Genomic DNA, 21,571 nt, shown 5'->3' with positions numbered 1-21,571 from the left:
TTGTATGCTGACCTTCATCCAGAGGTGGGTTTGCCCTTTCCAAACCATGGCTGCACATTACAAAAATAGCAACATGAAATGCCACAAGATCCGTAAATTTGGAAGTGCAATGAGATCAGAGGCTCAATAATGCTGTCTGTTAAAACTGATTATGGAGCAGGTCATGTTTGCATTTTCATGTCAATTTTGATATATGGCAACTATTATCAAACAAGGCATTTTAATTCCCCAATAAATCCCAACTGGTGCCTTTATTAAATATTAGCATTACATTATTATTAATAAATAAATACTATTAAATATTGTACAATATATTTCCATAATATAAAATAATACCTTATTTTAAATCGCTTTAACTGTTGTCCATATTCAAAAGCTCAGTCTCTACAGCCATCTAGTGGACACTAGTAACATCACTACAACTACAAGCCTGTTTTTAAGAGGGAAACGTCCGCACTGAGGCGCAAAATACGTAATGGGCGTGGTTTAATCAGTCTGTACTCCTATTGGTCTAAATCCGGGAAGAGTTTCGTCCATGTCAGTTTCCGCTGTTATTTGAAACAACAGAGTTTCTCCGTTCATAAAATGATAAATTGAAGGTGTAATAGGTTAGTAATTAATCGTCAGTGCTGTAAGGTATGATTTAGATTAATTTTGCTTGAAACATTTAATGTAAATGTAATTCAAACCGCATTTGTAGACACTGTTTTTCATGCAGTTTCTATAGGCTACTGATTATACTTTGTGTACTATGGTATACCATGTTTTTGGACATTGCAGTACCACATTTTGCCATGTTATTGAAATGTGTGGGTTTATATATATATATATAGAATAGTACTAACTAACTTACTTTACTTCCTAGAAAACCATAGTACGGTAGTAGCTAGTTTGTTTGTTTGTTAGTTAGTAAGTCTTTGAATTTTGAGTTTTAGTTAACATATACCATGGTAATACCTTACACCTCTTACACAAATTGACAGACCAATTTCATATCAGTTTAATCAATGCATGTCTGTAAATGCAGTTCCATCCAGGTGCATTACAAACTAAACATGCATCTATTTTCTTACAGGGTTTCAGCTCAGGATGGAGCAGGTGAGCAGTCTCTCTTTCCATCATGTGGAGGTGTTTCTTATTGTTCCTTCTGATAGGAGGGATAGTAATCCGATCTGTGTCAGTTCCCTCCACCTGCTGTGGATGGATAAGAGGGGGTTTGCAGTGCTGATCAGGTCGGAGGAAAGGTAGAAGACACGAGAAGATGCTTGAAATAGTGTTATAGCTCATGTGTTATTGGCATAGGTAAAGATGGATAGAAAAGCTTTGACAGCAGCATTGCAGTCCAGGGACAAAACATATGTGTTTTTATGGACCTACAGCCAGTTTCAGGTAGAAAAATTGAGACTATTCAGATATGTTTGCAGTTATTTCTGATGTTTCAGCATGCATTAGTTTATGCCATGAGGTCACGTGTAATAATGCATGTCAGTATAACATGTTACAATGCTCTTGCAGCAGGAGCAGAGAGAGTGGGACGCTTTGAACAGGTTGCTGCAGCATCATGGGTTCAAACCTGTCAACTTTGCAGATCCAACAGAGAACAAGAACCTAGCAGGTAATGTTTTAAATGAAATTTTAAACTTTATATTTACATTTATATTAAATGAATTTTTGAGCTTAATAATTCAATAACATTTATTTGGACATTTTACTATTTTTAGTGGTTGAATATGTCTATTCAATATTTAGCTGTTTTTACAGTCGGTTATTGTACAATATGTTGCTGACTATATATACTATATATTGGTCAATTTGGCATGTAATTTTTTAATATAATTGTTATAAATGATTATCAGCAAATACTAGATGTCTGATTTCTTTTGAATAAAATTATAAAAAAAAATTATATGTTTATGCTGATAAAAGGCCAATAGTAGTGTTTTTTTATTAGAAGTGAATATTCTAGGGTTTTAATTTTAATTTAATTTGATAAATAATTAAAACATAATCAAACAAAAACAGTATAGATATATGATATCAGTCATCATTGTTGTTATCAAACATTACCAAATAAATAATTGATAATTATCGGTATTGACCAACATTTCTGTGATGGTGTGTGTTTGTTGTCTAGATTTGGTTTTGTTAGAGCGTAAGTCTGCGTCTGACTTCCGCTTGATGTTGAAGACTATGCTGTCGGATTCTGAAAGGAGACAGGGTCTAATTCAAGAGCTCATTCAGTCCAACAGCCAGTTAAAGTGAGTCTAGCATTCATAGATGCATAATTAATGTGCTCTATTATACCTGTAATGTATAATAGCAGTAATCAGCAGTAATACCTGAGTCTTTATTATGTTTGTATCTTGAGTTATGACACAAAATATATTTAGTACAGTAAATTTAACTATTTATATTACCATATCTGAGTCATTTTTCACATTGAAATGAAAAAAACACAAAATTATATATTTTTTTCTTTAAAGAAAATAAAGCTTCCTTTTTTTTTTTTTTTTGCTTTGTGATATTATTTCTATTTCTATGATTATTTCTAAGTAAACGCATTTTCCCCCAATTCACATTACTGTAATGCCAAAATTAAAGTCTAATTTTCATGATTTATATCAGATAAAAAGAGTATATAATATCAAGTCATTTTGGTTATTGACCATAACCAAAAATTGTTAAGATAATTAATAATTAAAAATAGTTACATGAAAAAAAAAAATAATAATTATAATTTATTTATAATACTTGAACATGTTGTACTAAATTTATTTTTTTATTTTAATAAAAAATAAAATAAATAAAACCTTCCCTGATCACATTTTACCTCTAAATCAAGTGAATTAATTAGTAAATTATATTTCGCATTAAGAAAATAATGAAAATTATTTTGGAGCCATTACAATTGCTTGCACTGTGACATTATTTTTTATATGACAATTCTCATTATTAATGCAAAATAAATAAATAAAATACATTTAAATTAAATTGAGTTTTAATCCATTTAATATGTTGTACTGACTTTATGTTGATTTTTAATATATATAAAGAAAAAACATTGCGGGGATGATCATTTTCATTAAAATAATGTCACAATAAAAAAAACCTTGTTCTCTTAAAAAAGTAGACTTTGTTTTCTTTAAGCAAAATATCATTTTGGGGTGAAATGTGACCGGGAGACTTTTACTTTACCTACACATGTTTTTCACTCCTTTCTTGAATGCCATTTTATAGATATTCAAATGACTCTTTAATATTTGAATTGTTTAGCACATGTTGTTTCTCCAAGGAGGCTCCTGGACATGTCACTTCTGTCAAGCACATGCTCAATAATGTAAACGGTAGTGGTGCTGACCACCTGCTGTAATGTGATATAATGTGAGATGAGTGGAGGGAAATGAGATCAGCTGACAGGACAGATGTGTTCCCTGCTCATTCCACAACACAGCTGATTTATGCAAACTGGAAGTGCAAAAACTAGCAAAGTGCAAAAACTAGCAAAGTGCACATGAAGATGCTTTTGTCATTTTCAGAGAGGAAGTGCAGCAGCATCAGGCGCGAGCCGCCCATCAGTCTCAGAGGGCTGCCGAGCTGGAGGGCATCCTGGATGGGGTGAAGGTCAAAGTTCAAGACCTAGAGGACTCGTACATCAATAAAGCGGCCCAACAGCACGGCCAGTTCCAACAGCTGCAACAGGAAAAGAAAGATGCTGAGGTATTCATGCATAAAAGGTGCAGTAAGCGATTTCTAAGAAACAATGTTGATATTTGAAATCAACCCAAACAAACACTCCCCTACCTTCATTGCCCCTCCCCCAAAGTGCACAAACACACAATGCAAAAGTGGATGTTTATCATAGCTGAAGTGAAGCAAAATAATGCTTTGTGAAAAATAAAGCGAAGATGACTAACGAATGACAAGGGTATATAGAGTATAAGAGTATATACAAGCAAGAGTTGGTTCTTAGTCACCAGCAGCTCCAGACAAACAATGACACTCAAAACGGTCCTGTTACTATAGCTAAAAGTACAAGAAGAGCATGTCTTGGTTCTGTGAAATGGCAAAACCAATGTTACTCACGTATGGAGCAGAAACAATGCAACCTTGGTGTCTGTTTGGTCTCTCCAGCACTGGAAAGCTTTTCCGATATTAACAAGGCTGATCAAAACCCTTCTTTTTCCAGTGATATTCTTCTTACCTTTTCTCTTTTGTATTGTTTCTTAGATGCGTTTTGGTCGATCGGATCACAAGCGGTCACGCTAAATACAGGTGTAAAAACGTGGTGTAAAGTGTTTTGAGCTTGTCCACTTTCGACCACTTCCAGAGGTAGTCAAATACATTCAACCGGATTGCTTTCGTAGTGTAGATGCTCATGGGGTTGAGTGTGTTCGAACAGCCGCAATGACCACCTACTGACTTAAGGTCCTTCCATACTGATTGTGTCCAAAATTTTCGTATGCATTTTTTCGTATTCGTCATCCTAAAAATTCGTTATGCACAGAAACCTTGCAAACTGAGTCTGATGCCTATTAATTAATCCGTTGCGAAAAAATTCGCAAAACAGTACAAAATGGAGTCTTCAAGCAGTGAGGATGATTTTGTCATCCTCTCTCTTCTAAAAAAAAAAGAAAAAGAAAGAGGAAATATTGGGTCCATCCAGTCCTGGGATTGGTACCTATCCTGTTTTCCAAGCTATTCCGCAATCATCTGCCACAATCTGTCTTTATATTCCATCTCTTTGTATTCCCTCACTTTGTTTGTCATACAGTGCTGTGAGATGAAGTGGATCAACTTGACTTGTCAGATGGCATTTTGGATTTTGGCGTTCGTTTGTACGGTGGCTCTGAATTGTCAAAATGCTTGCTACGGATGCGAAAAATGAAAATTGAACCCAGTCAGATTTTTTATGACAGACGAAAGTTTCAGAGGCAGTGTGCAAACGTGATTGACACAACGTGAGGTCATATTTATTATTTAATGTGCGAAAAATTTTGAATGGGAAGGACCTTCAATGCTTAAACATTATGGAAAGCATGCTAGCCAGATGGGATTTAAACTTTACCGGCTGAAGACCCAAGTTTGGTTTAAAAACAAAAAATGTATTAAGCACAATGTTCTCTCACAATTCCTGATTTCTAACTCACACTCATCGCATTCAGCGAGGTCTCTCGGCTATCAGAGCAGAAACAAAAGCTGCTGCTCTCCGTGTGTTTTTCCATTGTCTCCTTTCGCATTCATATGTAAATTGCGCAAGCTTATTTCGTCCTCCCTCATGTGGCTATGAACTAGATCCCACCAACACGGACGTGGTTGACCCCGTGTTACCTGGTGCCGCACTTTCATAGCCGACCTTAAACTCATCGATATGTCGTGGGATGAAGCCTCATCCACTGCGATGGATAGATGTTGATGGAGAAAAATTGTTGCTCGATGTGCTCGACGTGAGCATGGGAGGAACTAATTCTAAGTAAGTTATTTCGTCCATTAGAACGAAAGATCTGGAAAAAACCATACATTGACCCTCACCTCGAAGAAATCAGGACAGAAGTGGTCGAAAAGGGACAAAAGAGACAAAGGTGTAAATGGGGATCTCCCTCGTCCACTTGTAATCCGATCGACCAAAACGCATCTTAATACCAGGTGGAAACAGGACCTCAGCCATCTCTCTTTCTACAGTCTTTCTTCAAATCTCCCTCTTGCTCACTCTCTTTCCTCCCCCATCATGAGTGGACACGCCCCCTACTGCTGATTGGCTACAAGTATGTTGTGGTTCTCGGTCCGATCCACTTTCAACAGCGTTTCTCAGAAATCACTTGCTGTACCTTTAAATGATCTGCTTTCTAGATGTAAGTATTGGCCATTGAAAAGCTGTACATTAATGGTGGTTGTTGGTTGTTGTCTGTGCAGAAGCGGTGTCAATCTCTGGAGCAGAAGCTTTCTCAGGAGAAGGAGCAGGTATCTCATCTGCAGAAGAAGCTCCAGTACGTTGTGCGGGACGAGGAGAGGCGTGTGGCCCGACAGAACCAGGCCTTCCAACAGATCCACCGCAGATCAGCCCGACACAACTCCACCACCGACCAGCAGTGAGTGGATCATGGGATTGGCAGAAATTCGGCAGAAACTACAATCAGCAGTTTCTACACATGCTGTTTTATTTCTATAGCTGTGTGTTTATGTCATGTTATAGGCATTTCTGTTTGACTATTATTATTTTAATTTATTATATTTATTATTTTTCTATTTTATTTTTTCTATTTTCAAACGTGTATTTTTTAATTTATTATTTAAATTAGAATTGTTTTAGTAATTGTGAACAACTCAAAGACATCAGTCAAAAGTAACTGCTTTGGGCAATATTAATATTATTATTACCATTATTATTGTTTATTATTTATTATTGTTATTTGTATTGATTAGAATTTTACAAAATTTTCAAAAATAATTTATAAATCTCTATATATAAATGTTAACAACCGGAAGTCGCTGGTCAAATGTAATTTATTTATTTATTTATTTTTCAAAAATTATTTATATATATATATATATATATATATATATATATATATATATATATATATATATTTATTTATTTATTTATTTTTTTTTATTAAATTTTATTTTAATTACATACATATAATTTATATATCAGTTTAATAATAAAAAAAAATCTTATTTTTTGTACTTATTATATTTATGATTTTAATAGATTTATTTTATTTTATAAAATATTTTACATTTTTATTTTATTTGTATATTTATTATTTAAATTAGATCACTTGGTCACAAGTAACACTGCAAATTATTTTTATTTATTTATTTTGGGGAGGCTTATTTGTACTGTTTAAAATGTTTTACATTTTTAAAAAAGGAGTCAAAGATTGTGTTAATTTTTTTAAATGATTATTATTAAAAATCCTCACCAAGTAATTGCGAACAACTGGAAATCATTAGCCTTGGTTAGTTTATTTTATACTATAGACTATAATTTTTTCAATATTAAAAAAAAAAATACAAATCTCACTTTTTAATTCATTATATTTATTTTTATATTTTATTTTCATATTTATTATTTAAATTAGAATTTTTAACACATTTTTTAGTAATTTCGAACAACTGGAAGTCATTGGTTCAAAAGTAACCCTGCCTTGGGCAATTTGTTTTATTATTATTATTGACCTTTATACTTAATCATGTAATCTTTTTTAAATCGTTATATATTTATATTTATTTTTTTTAATCATCACACAGTTGTTGCAAGAGGAAAGGCCATTTGTTTCTGGACTTGCAGAAGTTGACACTGTTTTTGTTTCTTTAAAGGATTTTGGACATCATTGATGTGTACGAGTCCCAAATGCAACAGCTACGTAATGAATTAAAGTAAGTGTATGAATTCTTTTAATTGTAATTATTGATTAAAGCTTCTCAAACATCAGTCTTGTTTTCCTGCAGACTGTATAAAAGCAGCTCGGGAGAGAAGGACTCCTCAAACTCCCAGAAGAGCAGATCCACAGTGGAGAAAGTTGCCATTGACTCTTCCTCCAACTATAAAGCCCTTTTGAAGGTATGATTAATGATAAATGTTTGATTTCTGTTCTCTGTCCATATAAACATGGTTTGTGTGGCTGCAGTCATACCAGGAGCAGCTGAAGGAGACCAAAGCCCAGCGAGAAGAACTCAGGACCGAAATCCAGCGGTTAAAAGAAGATCTGGAGTCCAGGTTGAGACCAGATTTTTGGAGATTTTACTAAAGATTGCAACAGTGCCTGTTCACTTTTTCCGGATGTATTTTTTCCATTCTTTTCTACCATAGGGATTTAAAAAAAAAAGTTCTTGTTAAAGCATTATAAGCCATGAACCAAACCAACCAGCTATGAAGTGAATCAAAACATTACAAAATTTGATTTGAAAATTCATTCGCAGTGCTTCTTGGGAATGGGTGGAGCTAAAGAGCTCTTTTGGCACATTTATCTTTTTAATGTAGTTTTTCACCAGATATTCCACTGTTTAATATGATCATTTTAAAATTAGTTTGAAACAATAGCTCTAGATCACAGTAGGTCTGTCTTTAAAAGTTTCTAAGTTATCATTAAAAATCAATTTCCCTATGGAGAAAATGGAGTTTTTACTTCTGGAACCCAACTGTTACAATTGGTTTATACCTTCATTTGGTGACATTTTTAATGTTACATATTTTAGACCCACCATAAAAGAACTCAAGACCTGCAAACAGCAGTTGAGACGCTTGGACCGAATAATTCAGCAGAGCAACATCAGGTAAGATCTGCAATGAACAAACAGTGTTCTTCTAATAATCAGACTAATGAATTACTTGTTGAACAGGTCATCTCAAGCACTCAATACGCAGGACTCGGCTGAGACGCTAAATGTGGATAACACCGGCATCCAGCATCTGGATGCATCTACCTGCAAGAGACACCTTATGGTGTGTGAAGATTTTTATTTATTTTTTAATTTATTTATATATATATATATATATATGCATTGTGCATTAACTAAAAATGTAATTTAAATAATAAAATATATAAATATATATATAAATCAGTAAAGCTGCTTAGAATCAGGGTTTTATAGATAACTATAATAAATAATAATAATAATAGATTTTATTTGTAAAGCGCTTTTCATTCTAAAGAATCTCAAAGTGCTACAGTAAGGTTATTAAAAGCATGTAAACTACAAATAAGTAAAAACAATACAACAATAAAAAGAATCAACACATAAATGCCTTTCTAAATAGAAAGGTCTTCAAATCTGCTTTAAAAGAGTCCAAGTTCTGAACTTCTCTCAGCTCAATGGGGAGATGGTTCCAGAGCTGCGGCACGGCCGAGCAGAAAGCTCAGTCCCCCATGGTTCAGAGCCTAGTGGGGGGGACCTGAAGAAGAAGATGGTCAGATGATCTGAGGGAGCGAGTGGAGGATTGCAGAGTGATAAGTTCTTGTAGATATGATGGTGCTTGTCCACTGATGCATTTATATATAAGCAAAAGGATTTTGTAGTCAATCCGAAATGAAACAGGGAGCCAGTACAGTGAATATTGTGAATGTGTTCATATTTACGGACTCTCATTAGGACTCTGGCAGCGCTGTTCTGGATGTATTGCAGTTTTTGGATGTTCCTGACAGAAATCCCAGTGAAGAGTCCATTGAAGTAGTCCAGCCTTGAGGAGATAAAGGCATGAACAAGTTTCTCTGCATCTAAACGGGTTAGAAGGGGACGGAGTTTGGAGATGTTACGAAGGTGGTGAAAGGAGGTCTTGCAAATGCATTTTATGTGGTCATTAAAGGTTAACTGGGTGTCAAACCGAACGCCTAGGTTGGTAACGGAGGAGGAGAGGGTGATGACCTGACCATCAAAGTTGAGCTGGGATATGGGTGAGGATCGAATCTGATGAGAGGTGCCAACTAGGAGTGCCTCTGTTTTACTGAAGTTCAGCTGCAGGAAGTTGCTGTTCATCCATGCCTTTATCTCCTCAAGGCATGTGGTGAGTCGTGACAGAGCTGTAGAGGGACTTGGAGCAGTTTTGATGTAGAGTTGCGTGTCATCAGCATAACAATGGAAGGACATTCCATGTCTGCTGATAACACGTCCGAGGGGAAGCATATAGAGGATAAATAAAACAGGGCCAAGAACTGTTACTTAAAAATAAATAAAAACGTTAACTGAATTAAAATATAAACATATTTTATTTAAGCAAACATTTATTTAGGCAACATTTCTCATTTTCATTTAGTTAACTTGAAGTACTAAAATAACTAAAACTGAACTAAAAATTTTAGAGACATATTAAAAAATAAAAATGACAAAATCACACTACAGAATTACTAAAACTTTAACCAAAGTTGTGATGATGATAACGAAAAATATGAAAATAAAAACAAATTCAAAATATGAATAAAAACTATAATTGTTTCTTAATGATACTAAAATAACACTGCTTTGAATCAGATTTTAGAGGTTTATATGTTTCCGGTTGTTTTTTAGGATCTTTGTAAGGAACTCGGAGTTCAAAATGTCAATCATCTCATTTCTGCACTGAAAGTTCGATGCAAACAGGCTGAATCTGCCAACAAACTGGAGAAGGTGAACTTAAAATCTGATTTCTATCCAAATATGCTCATATTTATCACAGAAACAGCATGTTGTCATACTACTCTTTGGTATACTGTATGCAGTATGCATAAAATATGACCTAATGCCATTTTGATAAGGTGTGGTCACATTTACCTTTGTTTGGCAAATTTTCATGGGTGAAATCCAGTCATTTTAATAGGAATCCACATGATCTGGAATTTCACCTGAGGGCGAAAGATTTCCCCATGCAGATTTTGCATCAGGTTCAAGTTTTTACACAAATTCACTGCATTGACCAACATAAAGCTGATTGGTTTAAAAGAGACTTCTGTATGAGTGGTGCCACTGACAACAGACAATGGACATTTTTTGGTGGCTACATTTTTGTGAAATATTTCTACTGTGACCACACCATTATAAAACTAGGTACAGTTATAGTATTATGTATCCCACAACACAATGTGCTCAATGTGACAAATAAATTGTATTTTTGATTAATTTGATTGGTCTGATGAAAAATAAGAAATTAGTATACAACTTGCTGAATTAACTGTGGTGCAAATGAGATCATGTGACAATAATGTTTTTTGTTTAATGTATAATGTTTAACATACTATTTTATGACATGCGCTACTATCCCATAGCCGATGCCTTACTGACATCATTACGATCTGATTTATCTGGCAGATCCTACATGACATCACCACTTTTCTGACCAATCCGAGGGCTCCGTTGGGTTTGCTGAGGCAGCGTGTTCAATCTAACCTAGATCTTGGTTGGGAGGCAGAGTTTGAGCTGATTGTTCCCACCCTGGAAGTTTGGAGCCAACAACTAACCTCTCTAGCAGTGAGTAAAATCTAGTAAACCTTTGAGCAATTAATTTTTTTAAAGATGTATTTTTGGCGTTTTTGCCTTTATTATGATAGGTCAATGAGAAGACAGGAAGTGAATTGTGAAAGAGACGGGGGACGCGATTGGGAAAGGTCCACAAGCTGGGACTCGAACTCAGGTCGCCCAAATGCGCTGACTTGGGCAATGAATTTAACTAGAGTTGCTGTCACATTTAGCTTTGTTTGGCGAAATTTCGTGGGTGAAATTTAGTCATTTCAATGGGAAGCCATGCAATCAGGAACTTCGCTTGAGGCTGAAAGATTTCCCCATGCAGATTCACAAAAGATACAAGTTGGTTACGTGGATTTGTTGCATTGACTACCAGAAAGATGCTTGGTTTGAAAGTGACTTCATAATTCAGAATACACTATTGACCGTATACAATGCACCTTTTTCACAAAAAAAAAAAAAAAAAAAAACATTGCCAAAATTTGAATTTAATTAAAGGTATGGTGGAAATTATCGTTGTTCTACAAATTTTCATTGAAAAAAAAAAAAAAGATTCATTTCAATAGGAATCTATGTGATTAGGAACTTTGCTCGAGGGTGAAAGATTTACCTGGAATCGCTCCGTTAACCAGCAGAAAGCGACTTCATACATCGCTGCACTATTGACAGTATGTTGTTTGCTCACAAAACTTTGCCGAAATTTGAATTTAACTAAAAGTGTGGTCAGATTTATCATTCGACAAATCTTTGTGTTCAAAATGCAGTCATTTCAATAGGAATCTTTACAATCGGGACCAGTTGAATACTTGGTGAAATCTGTGTAGGGAAATCTATATATACTGTAAATTGAACTTGATTATTATTATAATCATGTTCAATTCATTTGATTGGACTGACAAAATCACATAGAATCCTAAAAGAATGACCAGATTTTGCCCACGGAATTCGCTGAAAAACAGTAAATGTGATCACATCTTTTGTTAAATTAAAATTAGAATTTGCAGGCAAAAAAGGCACATTGTAGATTGTCAATAGTGTAACGACAGCTTACACAGAAATATTGCTAATGTGACCGCACATTAACAGCAGAAGGAAATCACAGGGTTTGAATGTGATTGGTTTGGTTTATTACTAGGATATTCATCGTGCCCTCATCAGACTGGAGAAGAGGTTGTTGCCATGGCAGCCCGAGGGCAGCATAACCACATCTTCAGATTCCATCCGAGTGGAAGACTTGATGCTTATCGTTGACACGCTTCTCAATGAGACGGCATCAGATGACAAGGTGCTTTTCCTAAATGCAACTTTCCTCTTAGCGTTCTTAATAATCCATCAGCTGATGATTTTCACTACATTCCTCAGGTTCTGCGGAGTCCCACTAGACACACCCTGGAGTCCATGGTTGCCCACTTCCAGAAACTCTTCGACGCCCCGTCCCTGACAGGAATCTATCCTCGCATGAATGAGGTCTACACTAAGCTGGGCGAGATGAACAACGCCATGAGGAACCTCAGAGATGTTCTGGATTTGGGTATTGACACTGAAATTTATGAAAGCCTCCAGTGAGATCTGAGCATATCTACATGACACGTGAGCTTTCTCATCCTCTGAATTAATGTTGTCATATCTCTTGATAGATGATAGAGCGCCGCCTAGCGAGGTTGTCAACAAGGTAGCTGCGATTGTGTCCCAGTCAGGAAACATCGCCAGTCCGGAGCTCTACGGCCTTCTGGAAAGCAGCACAATTGACAGGTATGTCCATTTTTTGTTAGAATTTTTGATGTGCTCAATGCAGAATAGGGCTGCAGGATTTATCACGATTAAACTGCATACGATTTGGCAAAGGCTGCAATTATTTAATGCGCAGTTTGTCAGAGCTGTACGGCCCTGTGATCAGTAGTAAATGCTTCTCCATCTGAAAGCCAGAGGGCGCTCTTACGCAGAAACTCCAAATATGCCCTGCCTTAGAAGTAGATAACACATGTCATTCCAGCTAATCCCTCTGGGCATCATACTATGGCAGTAGCTGAATAAACAGAATATTGAAACGTTGTGATTGATTAAACATGACTAATAAACACATGACTGCCTTATTCTGTGTAAGAAGCCACATCATCTCACAGAAGGATGCTCAACTGTCATTATGAAGTGAGTTTGGAGTAAAAACGTCATTAAATGTTGTCTTTTGTTGGACAAGATATTAATAAATGCTTCTTATGTTTGGAAAGATGTTTGACTCATGTTGCTTTTTCAACTGTACATTATAAGCGATTCAAACTCGCAGTGCTTTCAGATGGATTTGCATTTGGAGCCATACTTCAAAAAAATAATCACAGCCTTTGCAATTTCATAATCGCACTAACAATCGCGTTTAAGCAATTAAGTTCAATGTTATCTTTCTATATATATATATATATATATATATATATATATATATATATATATATATATATATATATATATATTTATATATATTTTATATATATATATATATTTTATATATATATATATATATATATATATATATATATATATATTATATATATATATATTTATATATATATATATATATATATATATATATACATATATATATATATATATATATATATATATATATATATATATATATATATATATATATATATATATATATATATATATATATATATATATATATATATATATATATATATATATATATATATATATATATATATATATATATATATATATATATATATATATATATATATATATATATATATATATATATATATATATATATATATATATATATATATATATATATATATATATATATATATATATATATATATATATATATATATATATATATATATATATATATACAGTATTCTGTATTTTTATAGTGTGATAAATCATGCAGCCCTAAATGTTTGTAAAACTATTTGGTAAAACAGGCAACACTTTATGATAAGGTTCAATTTGTTGGCATTAGCTAATGCATTAGTTTTTTTCTTCCCATCATTTATCAACACTACTTGTTAATGTTCTGAACATTTCAAGGTGTATAAATTAATACATTTACCTGATTAATAAATGCTATTGTTCTTTAAACCGAAAGTATTAACGAATTTAACTTAATTGTAAAGTGTGACCAACTTCTCATCTAAATTGAATTCTATTCAATGCTTCAATGTAAAAATTATTTAAAAAAAACTATAAATATGAATTTTCACATTTAATTCCATGCATAAACTGTAAGAGAGAAAAAAAATAGTTGTTAAAATTAATGCATTAGGTTTTTGTTTTGTTACAGCATTTACTCATCTAAGTTAGTAATTTCATAAATATACTGTTCATTGTAAATCATATTGTTACAGTTATAATAAAAAAATATTAAATATTAAAATTGGTTACACTTTATTTTAAGGTGTCCGTGTTACAGTGTAATTATACATTTAAGTACCAAGTTTTAATAATTAACGACATGTACTTACTATAGGGTTAGGATAAGGGTTTTGATTAGGGTTAGTTGAATGTAATTATGCATAATTTATAGTTATTACTACAGTAACTACATGTAACATGTGTAATAAGGACACTGTAAAATAAAGTGTTACCAAAAAATCTATATCTAGTAATAAACATTTATTTATTTATTTTCTTTTTTAATACACCCTTCTTACATAAATTGAAGCATTGAACTGAATCAATTTACATGAGCTGGAAACAATTTATAAAATTAAAGCATTTTTTTTAAAGAACCTTCTTAATCTTTACTCTTTCTCCGTCGTTGACTGAATTTTCCCACTTTGTGTTTTCTGTTACACTGTAGGGGGTGCTATTAAGCATTTTCTGAAAGAGTAGACTCTCCAGATCAAAACACAGGAAAAAAAGCAGAAACAAGTGATGAAAGCATTTCTTATGCTTGTAGTCTTTGGGGGGGAAAAAAATGATTTTCTCAGCTTTTTGTTCAAAATGTTTTTTTTTAATACCTACATTCAAGTGTTGATTAAAAAAAAATGCATGAAGCTAGAATAAATTTTTTTTTTTGTTGAAATGTTTTTTGTTTAAAATCAGAGGCTCTGTTCTTTATTTCTTTTGAGCAACAATTTACACAAAAGTGCATCATTTGGAAACTTAAACGCAAGTGAACAACAGACAGCTATTGTTATCATAGTGACCTTTGTTTTTTTCCACAGTATCATTGTCAAGCTAAAGGAACATGAGGAATTCTTTCCAGTTTTCCACTCGTTCATACTTCAACTTCTGCAAACACTGGGTGAGACCAAACTTTATTCATGTTCAACAAGAGTCAGTCAAACTCAAATGAAAAGTACATACAGTACATTTGTATTCTAGTGCACTACTTCAATCATGAAATCCTAAATCAATACTGTCAGACAGACATTAATGTTGTGGCACTAGTTGAGTTCCGGTTTCCTCTCTTTCAGACGTCCCGACTCTAGATGATGTTTTACCGACTGTACGTTCTCTCAAGTCAACGGTGTGACCAAAGGCTGATGTGTTGAAAAGCACCATGTGGTTTCAGACCTGAATTTAAATGTTTTACTGTGTATTACTTAGACAAAACTTTATTCTAAGTGTTCATATTTTATAAATAAATTAGCATTTTTGCTTTGTGTTTTCTGAATCAGCTCACGACAGCACGATTTTTGTAACATCACAACCGGCAAGTTGCCATTCAGAATCTCTCTTACATGTTAAGAAACAGTACTTGTTTTTGGTAGAAATATTGTGCAGGTTTGAAACCGTCCATCAGTCGCCTTCCTCTGAAGAGCTGGAGTGTCCTTGAAGAAGTTTCTCCATGATCAGACTGTTGGAAGGCGCATTAGTGATCAGTGTTAAAGTAGACGTCCCCTTTGATACGTGACGTATGACCGTACAAGACGCCAGGTCCTCGATGTGAAAGCCAGCGTGACGTTGAACATCTTGCTGGAGAACAGAGTCCGCCGTCTGATCGCCAAAAAACTGCAAGAAGAAAAATACGTCTGTAAATATTATTTTAAGCCACTTATAGATGGATGTACACAAACCTTTTAGGGGCGTTTACACAACACCATTTTCAACTAAAAACTGTGTTTTTTGTTGTTGTTGTTTTGTTTGGCCATTCATTTACACAGCATTTTGGTGGCCTGAAAATGTAAACTTCTGAAAACAGGTTTCAAAAAGCAAGTTTTTGAAAATGATACCGTTATTGTCTCTGTGTAAACTATAAAAACATGAATTTGAAAACGGGTGACATCATGCACATATGTATATGTAAGGAATAATTGACTCCGCTTCGCGTCGTGGCCGCATTACCACCTAAGGTGTGCATTATTTTCTAAGAATTCAATTGCCTGTCGTCAATTATTCCACTTATACTCTGGTTACCACAGCTCAAGACACTGTTTCGATGGTGTATTTCAAGACATTTGTCAAGTTTTTGTCCTTTAAACACTCTTGTGTGTGGGACTAATTTCTTACGCATCTCATTCCACGCCTCCTTTGCTAATTCCAAACCATCATTTCAGAACTAGTAACGGAAGCTTGAGCCTTGATAGCAGAATAATACCGTTGATACAGTTATTAACGCAGAGAGAGAGAGCATATGTGAATTAGCCTGCCTGAGTGTCTGTGCCTCTCTCACGGCAGCACTGTCTCTACTAATAGTGAAACGAAACTATAATTTTAACTACCTCAAGAATTGCACAGTTTTTACGTTTCTGTGCGAGTGCATGTATGTTAGAGAGAGGATGCGCTTTCAGGACACAATAAAACGTATTTTGTGGCAAAAACAATGACTAATTTGTCGTTTTCATCCTATAGTTTACTATATTTATTTGCTTGGTCGGTGTCGTGGGTTTTGTTTCTTTTGTGGTTGTAGGCTGTAAGGACCTTTTGAAATAACCGAAATCATTTGGCGAAGTGATACGGAACTGTAATGCAGTTAAGACCTGTCTAGAACTACTTTAGCCGTACGTTTCCCTGAAAATAATTGCACACCTTAGAACGTTAATCAACCAATCAGATTCGAGCATTCAACAGCCCCGTAGCATAAATGCGCATAGTGTTTCTTTACAAAGTGACCGGTATCTACTGGCATGGCAGAATAAAGCAGAGCTTTTATTCATTTTCACGAATCTGTGTGAACTGGGATAGTTTTGACAGCATTATCGTCTGTATGCTTTTATGTGTATGTACTAAAAACTTCTGTTTTTAGTACATTGTTGTCGTGAAAATGTACCCTAGGTGCCAAGCATCTGTTTTGACAGAGATAAAGGTACTTACGGCTTTCCCGGACAATGGGTTGATAAAATCGGCCCAATATCCTCCTCTCCACAGCGTGAAGCAGATTTCTTTAGCACCACTGACAAACTGCAACGAGATGTCACGTGTGTCAGCCGTCTTTTAGATTCACCAAAAGGAGTAAATCACAGTTTACAGAATAAACGGGAGAATTTCTCATAACCACATCCAGGTCATATTCTACACCAAAATAAAATGCAACAACATAAATCACAATGTTTCCACAAAAATATGAAGCAGCACATCTGTTTTCCATTGATAATAATAATAATAATAAATATTTCTTGAGCAGCAAATCATCATATTAGAATGATTTCTGAAGGATCATGTGACACTGAAGACTGGAGTAATGATGCTGAAAACGCAGCTTTGATCACAGGAGTAAATTACATTTTAAAATATATTCAAATAGAAAACTGTCATTTTAAATTGTAATGACATTTCACAATATTACAATTTTTACTGTATTTTTGATTAAATAAATGCAGCCTTGGTGAGCAGAAGAGACTTATTTTAAAAACATTAAAAAAATGTAGGTAGTGTATATTTTGCTTTTTTTTTATTAAATTTAGTATAATCAAGCACTTTAATGCTCAATATTTCATTATCATCTAATTACATTTAGATATTTAACTTGATTTTTTAATTTCTTACTGTATGTTTGTTTTTTTAAATATAATGTCTCACAATGCAATTAATATATATTTTTAAGCCTATATATAATTTATAATAATATATAATGTAATTTTCCAGTCAAACTCACATTATCCAGTAGTTCCTCCTGATCTCTCTTAAGCTCCTCTGTTTCCAACTTCTGGTTCTTTTGTGTTACCGTGACGACAGTGATGGGACTCATAGGCAGCACTGGGAAAAACAGCTCCAACTCTGTCAAAACAAAGATTGGATTATTAACTTTATAAAAGTTATTAAACTTAAAGATGTTTTACAAGTATTTTATATGAGATAAAGTGATCGTACCTTTCTTCAGCAGCTCTGGACAGGAATGCATGGAACACTCTATATTTGTCTGATTGAAATAGTGTTCGGCTTTACTGACTCTCTGCGCCATGAGAGAAACTTCTTTACCCTGAACATCACAAATCAACTCAGTCATTGTAAGAATAAAGGATTCCTCATTACAAATGATTGTTTTAACAGATTTTTACCTGATATTCATTAACAAACTGAGCGAGTATGAACTCGTGCCTCTCGGTGCTGGATGGGGTGCTTAAAACATCCGGGACCGTCCTGTGGACTGGGACTTTCATCTGTAACTCGGTACCTTTGAGGTGACAGTCGAAACCCACGTTGCCTGGCAACTGGAACCTTTGATCTTGAGGCCCGAATGGACCCATTGTCTCATCTGGCCATACTGTCCTAGGACCTGTCAGAAAAATGATTAACAAACATTTAATGTTAAATACAATATTAAAAATATATTAATACAATAAAATGTATAAATTTATAATCAAAATATATATATATATATATATATATATATATATATATATATATATATATATATATATATATATATATATATATATATATATATATGTCAAACCAAAATTTATTCAGACACCTTGAACATTTAATTCATTAATACAACTTATTCAATATAATTAAAAAAAAATGGTTATAAAATATAAGATCTCAGAGTTAAACTGTCAGAAAAAAATAATCTTAATTATGTCAGATAACACTTAAGCAAAACATGGTCAAAGTGTCTGAATAATTTTTGGTCCCAAATCTGTATCAATTTTACTGGTAGTTCACTGTATGAATAATTTTTGGGTATAATATGTCATAGTTTACTTTATTTTGCTATACTCACTTACATAAATGAACTATAGTGTCCTGTACCCACTAGTAAAAATATATCAAAAATATCAAAAATGTCTGAATAATTTTTGGTTTGACTGTATGTATGTATGTATGTATATATACACACACCATTTTGATTATAAAATTGATACATTTTATTGTATCAATATATTTTTATTATTATTATATATATAAACATATATATATATATATATATATATATATATATATATATATATATATATCCAATTTGTTTTAGACCATAATAATAAAAACAAAGTTAAGTATATTAATAAAAAATATAAATTATTAATAAAATACTAATCAATATAGTGAAACGTGTGTATGTATATGTGTGTGTGTGTGTGTGTGTGTGTGTGTGTTATAAAATATGAATAGATATAAAATACATATACATTATTACAAATACATTAAATGCATATATATACACACACACATTTCATTAATGTAAATATAAATACATAACATAAATATATCACATTATATATTGTTCTACACTATAATATTAAACACATTTAGTGCTACATATATTAATAAATTATATAAATAAAAATAATAAAATAAGCTCATATATAATTTATTTGAAATTATCAATTATTTAGAATTCTCATGTTTTTTCCCATAATAGCAAGAAAAATCCTGTATGTATCCTGTATAATGGCCCCTTCACAACTATATAAATAAATATAAATCATGTTCATGTAACAGAAAGCTTCATAATGTCCATTACACACCTGAGTTTTGAGATGGTACAGCTATATACGGCTCATCTGATCCAGACGAGCCCGCTGCTGAAAACCCTCTGGCTGCCACGATCCTCTGGGCCAGTGTGTGAACGACTGACGACTGGCTCACCTGTCTGACCCTCCTGCACAGCACCTGTATTATTCAAACACATGAAGGATCACCTGCGTTACAAACACATGAAGGATCGACATGAGTGATACTGAGTGAACAATACTCACACTCGCCATAATGCTGTGCACTGGTCCACTTCACTTCAACCTGGAAAAACAAACAAATATATCAACAACATTCATTTTAAGGACTGAACCCATTTCATGTTAAAAGATAATAATAATAATGAAAAATGCAATAATATACAATGTAAAATACTACAATAAATGTATACATGTATAAAGAAAGGTGTGGCTTCTCATAGACAAATATCATATAAAATTACATAATTTATATAAATTACTATAATAAATGTTTTTAAAAGGTTAAATAAATATAATAAAGTAACTTGCAAATATTTGAGTCAGTGTTTCTAAACGTTATATTGTAATAAAAATTCAGTAAAAATATCTATAATAGAAGTCCTTGTTTTCCTTGCTTTTAAATGACACACTCTTGATAAATTGACGTTAAATGTAAAACTCAGTCACATGCACACGTATATGTGTACAAACTGTCATGTCAGAGGTTAACTGTGTTTTTGTTTTCACCATAAATCCCCTCACCAGCACTGTTATGATCCGCTCACTTTCACTTCAAACACGATTAAAGCACAACTAACACGTGACTTTAGCGTCAAACTGTCATCGACACGCACTTCTGTTATTATAGATCTATATAACACACATTTAATCGTGATGTGTCGTTATTTTTACAGTGTTTTGAAGGTAAAGGACAACGTGTTCTACTCACTCACCCCTGTTTATCTTCAGGTTCTGCTGATCATCACGTACGCACGCTGAACGTCATGACATCATGACGGAGCGCCGCAAAGTACAAAAGCAGTGAAAAAAATAAACAAATAAATAAAATAAAATGGCCGCGAAAAAAATGCATCAATATATTAAATATATACTAAATATAATAAATTATATAACTTTATAATAAAATGAAACTTAATTTAAATTTTGATAATATTACAGTGCAATATTATCAATATATATATATATATATATATATATATATATATATATATATATATATAGCCTAATAATAAAATAAATAAATATAATATACTTTTTAATAAATATACACCACAGCGAAACAATCTAAAAGTACCACAAAACAAAAGTACAATATTGTTCTTATTAGGCTATATAGGCTATATATATATATATATATATATATATATATATATATATATATATATTATATAGCTGCTCACCAAGGGTGCATTTACTTAATTAAAAATACAGTAAAAACAGTAATATTGTGAAATATTATTACAATTTAAAATGACTGTTTTCTATTTGAAAATATTTTAAAATGTAATTTATTCTTGTGTTGGCAAAGCTGAATTTTCAGCATTGTTAATCCAGTCTTCAGTGTCACATGATCCTTCAGAAATCATTCTAATATGTCAATTTGCTGCTCAAGAATCATTTATTGTTTACAATCGTACAAAATATTTGTGTACAATATTTGTGTTTTTTTTGTAACATTATAAATGTCTTTACTGTCACTTTTGATTGATTTAATGCATCCTTGCTGAATAAAAGTATTAATTTCTTTCATTTCTTTTCAAAAAAATAAA

General features: G+C 33.0%; 2 protein-coding genes across 8 annotated transcripts; one reads left to right on the top strand and one right to left on the bottom strand.

The window, feature by feature from the left end:
* The first annotated feature begins 6 nt into the window (after positions 1–6).
* Positions 7–15,577, top strand: cep70 (centrosomal protein 70). 5 transcript variants are annotated; one of them, XM_048168333.1, is made up of 17 exons: positions 7–24; positions 1,076–1,098; positions 1,516–1,615; positions 2,135–2,258; positions 3,537–3,717; positions 5,911–6,086; positions 7,321–7,380; positions 7,453–7,564; positions 7,632–7,720; positions 8,200–8,277; positions 8,344–8,446; positions 10,006–10,104; positions 10,783–10,941; positions 12,071–12,220; positions 12,298–12,466; positions 12,573–12,687; positions 15,126–15,577. In XM_048168333.1, exons 2-17 carry the CDS (start codon positions 1,090–1,092, stop codon positions 15,283–15,285), a joined length of 1,884 nt encoding a protein of 627 aa, XP_048024290.1. In that variant the 5' UTR covers positions 7–24; positions 1,076–1,089; the 3' UTR covers positions 15,286–15,577. The 5 variants fall into 5 exon arrangements, with proteins under 5 accessions (XP_048024290.1, XP_048024279.1, XP_048024273.1 ...); XM_048168322.1 differs by lacking the exon at positions 7–24 and adding an exon at positions 472–608; XM_048168316.1 differs by lacking the exon at positions 7–24 and adding an exon at positions 501–636.
* On the bottom strand, positions 15,202–20,832 carry mmadhca (metabolism of cobalamin associated Da). Of its 3 annotated transcripts, none has more exons than XM_048168347.1 (8): positions 20,735–20,832; positions 20,046–20,085; positions 19,815–19,959; positions 18,402–18,619; positions 18,214–18,322; positions 17,999–18,120; positions 17,218–17,334; positions 15,202–15,915 (listed from the first exon to the last, which is right to left on the bottom strand). In XM_048168347.1, exons 2-8 carry the CDS (start codon positions 20,052–20,054, stop codon positions 15,703–15,705), a joined length of 933 nt encoding a protein of 310 aa, XP_048024304.1. In that variant the 5' UTR covers positions 20,055–20,085; positions 20,735–20,832; the 3' UTR covers positions 15,202–15,702. The 3 variants fall into 3 exon arrangements, with proteins under 3 accessions (XP_048024304.1, XP_048024323.1, XP_048024315.1); XM_048168366.1 differs by having other exon boundaries at positions 17,218–17,304; positions 20,735–20,831; XM_048168358.1 differs by lacking the exon at positions 20,735–20,832 and adding an exon at positions 20,544–20,709.
* Positions 20,833–21,571: the final 739 nt, after the last annotated feature.

The sequence above is a fragment of the Megalobrama amblycephala genome, linkage group LG2, assembly GCF_018812025.1.
Source record: "Megalobrama amblycephala isolate DHTTF-2021 linkage group LG2, ASM1881202v1, whole genome shotgun sequence".
In the NCBI taxonomy this organism is placed as follows: domain Eukaryota; kingdom Metazoa; phylum Chordata; class Actinopteri; order Cypriniformes; family Xenocyprididae; genus Megalobrama; species Megalobrama amblycephala.
This window is presented reverse-complemented; position numbering and strand designations above follow the sequence as displayed.

Excerpts from the sequence above, each read along its gene's own strand:
- cep70 (XM_048168297.1), top strand. The coding sequence starts at position 1,309 with ATGGATAGAAAAGCTTTGACAGCAGCATTGCAGTCCAGGGACAAAACA. Across the intron at positions 3,718-5,910 it reads AGGAAAAGAAAGATGCTGAG|AAGCGGTGTCAATCTCTGGA; the intron begins GTATTCATGCAT and ends TTGTCTGTGCAG. Across the intron at positions 7,381-7,452 it reads CAGCTACGTAATGAATTAAA|ACTGTATAAAAGCAGCTCGG; the intron begins GTAAGTGTATGA and ends GTTTTCCTGCAG.
- mmadhca (XM_048168347.1), bottom strand. Across the intron at positions 18,620-19,814 it reads TGTACCATCTCAAAACTCAG|GTCCTAGGACAGTATGGCCA; the intron begins GTGTGTAATGGA and ends TTTTTCTGACAG. Across the intron at positions 17,335-17,998 it reads AGGAGGAACTACTGGATAAT|ACGGCTGACACACGTGACAT; the intron begins GTGAGTTTGACT and ends TGAATCTAAAAG.